Below are 910 nucleotides of genomic sequence, written 5' to 3' on the forward strand. Positions count from 1 at the left end.
CTCAAGGAAAATAAATTGTCTGAGGAAGAAATTACTCTGGATTTTGTACCAAGTGCTGGAGAAGATGACTCCTCTGTAGGTCACGGGATAGCCAGTGCTGTCTGTCACATGTCAGATGGGCTATCACGCCGGCAGCAAAGTAGCTCACTTCTATGTTGGTGCTCTGGAGCAGACTGGTGATATGTTTCAAAACATCTTCTGTCATCAGCTTGGGAGAGAGCTCTCTGACTTCAGCTACGTTGTTCTACAGGGTAGCAAAACATAGCAGGGCAGGAATTGAGGAAGGACCAGGAACCAGCAGCACCTTCCCTACTGCTCCCTTTAGACAAGGTCTCAGAATTAGACCAGCCCCCTCCCTCTGAACTTGGCTTATGACCCAAGTCTCACCCCTTCATGAAGGACATGATCTTTAATAGCAAACAGAATAAAGCACCTACTAAGTGCTGGGCACAGTATGAGAGAAATAAAAACAGCTTTGTCTCAGTTAATGTTTAATCCTGCAAAGAAATTTGACCTTCAGCAAGACTAACTTGTCAGCATTGCCAGTGACTGCCTGAAGTAATCTAGGTCTAACACAAATGCTTACATTATCTATCAATTTAAAAATGAAAACTGTCCTGTTGTTTTAAACACATTGTGTTCTTTTTCTATGCTGTGTAATAAATTACCACAAACTTACTGGCTTAAAATAACAAGCATTATCATCTCACAGCTGCAGCGGGGCATAAGACATGACAGTGAGGTCTGGCATGGTCACAACTTCATCCAGCCTTACTCAGAATTCATTTCCTGTGGCTGTAGAACTAAGACTTACTTCAGTGTCTTATTCAACTCTTACAGGGTATCTGAAGTTCTTTGGAACGTGGATGTCCCTCTTTTCCAACCACGCACTCACTGACATTGAGGCAGT

At 43.1% G+C, this 910-nt stretch overlaps 1 protein-coding gene across 1 annotated transcript in view; it reads right to left on the reverse strand.

Moving 5' to 3' along the window:
* The window catches only part of Zyg11a (zyg-11 family member A, cell cycle regulator), a 34,490-nt gene that overhangs the window by 5,729 nt on the left and 27,851 nt on the right, over positions 1–910 (reverse strand). Inside the window, exon 11 of the mRNA XM_026782054.1 lies at positions 50–244. Within this exon, the coding sequence (XP_026637855.1) occupies positions 50–244 (195 nt within the window). The remainder of the gene's footprint in view (positions 1–49; positions 245–910) is intronic.

The sequence above is a fragment of the Microtus ochrogaster genome, chromosome 10 (genome assembly GCF_000317375.1).
Source record: "Microtus ochrogaster isolate Prairie Vole_2 chromosome 10, MicOch1.0, whole genome shotgun sequence".
NCBI classification, from domain to species: domain Eukaryota; kingdom Metazoa; phylum Chordata; class Mammalia; order Rodentia; family Cricetidae; genus Microtus; species Microtus ochrogaster.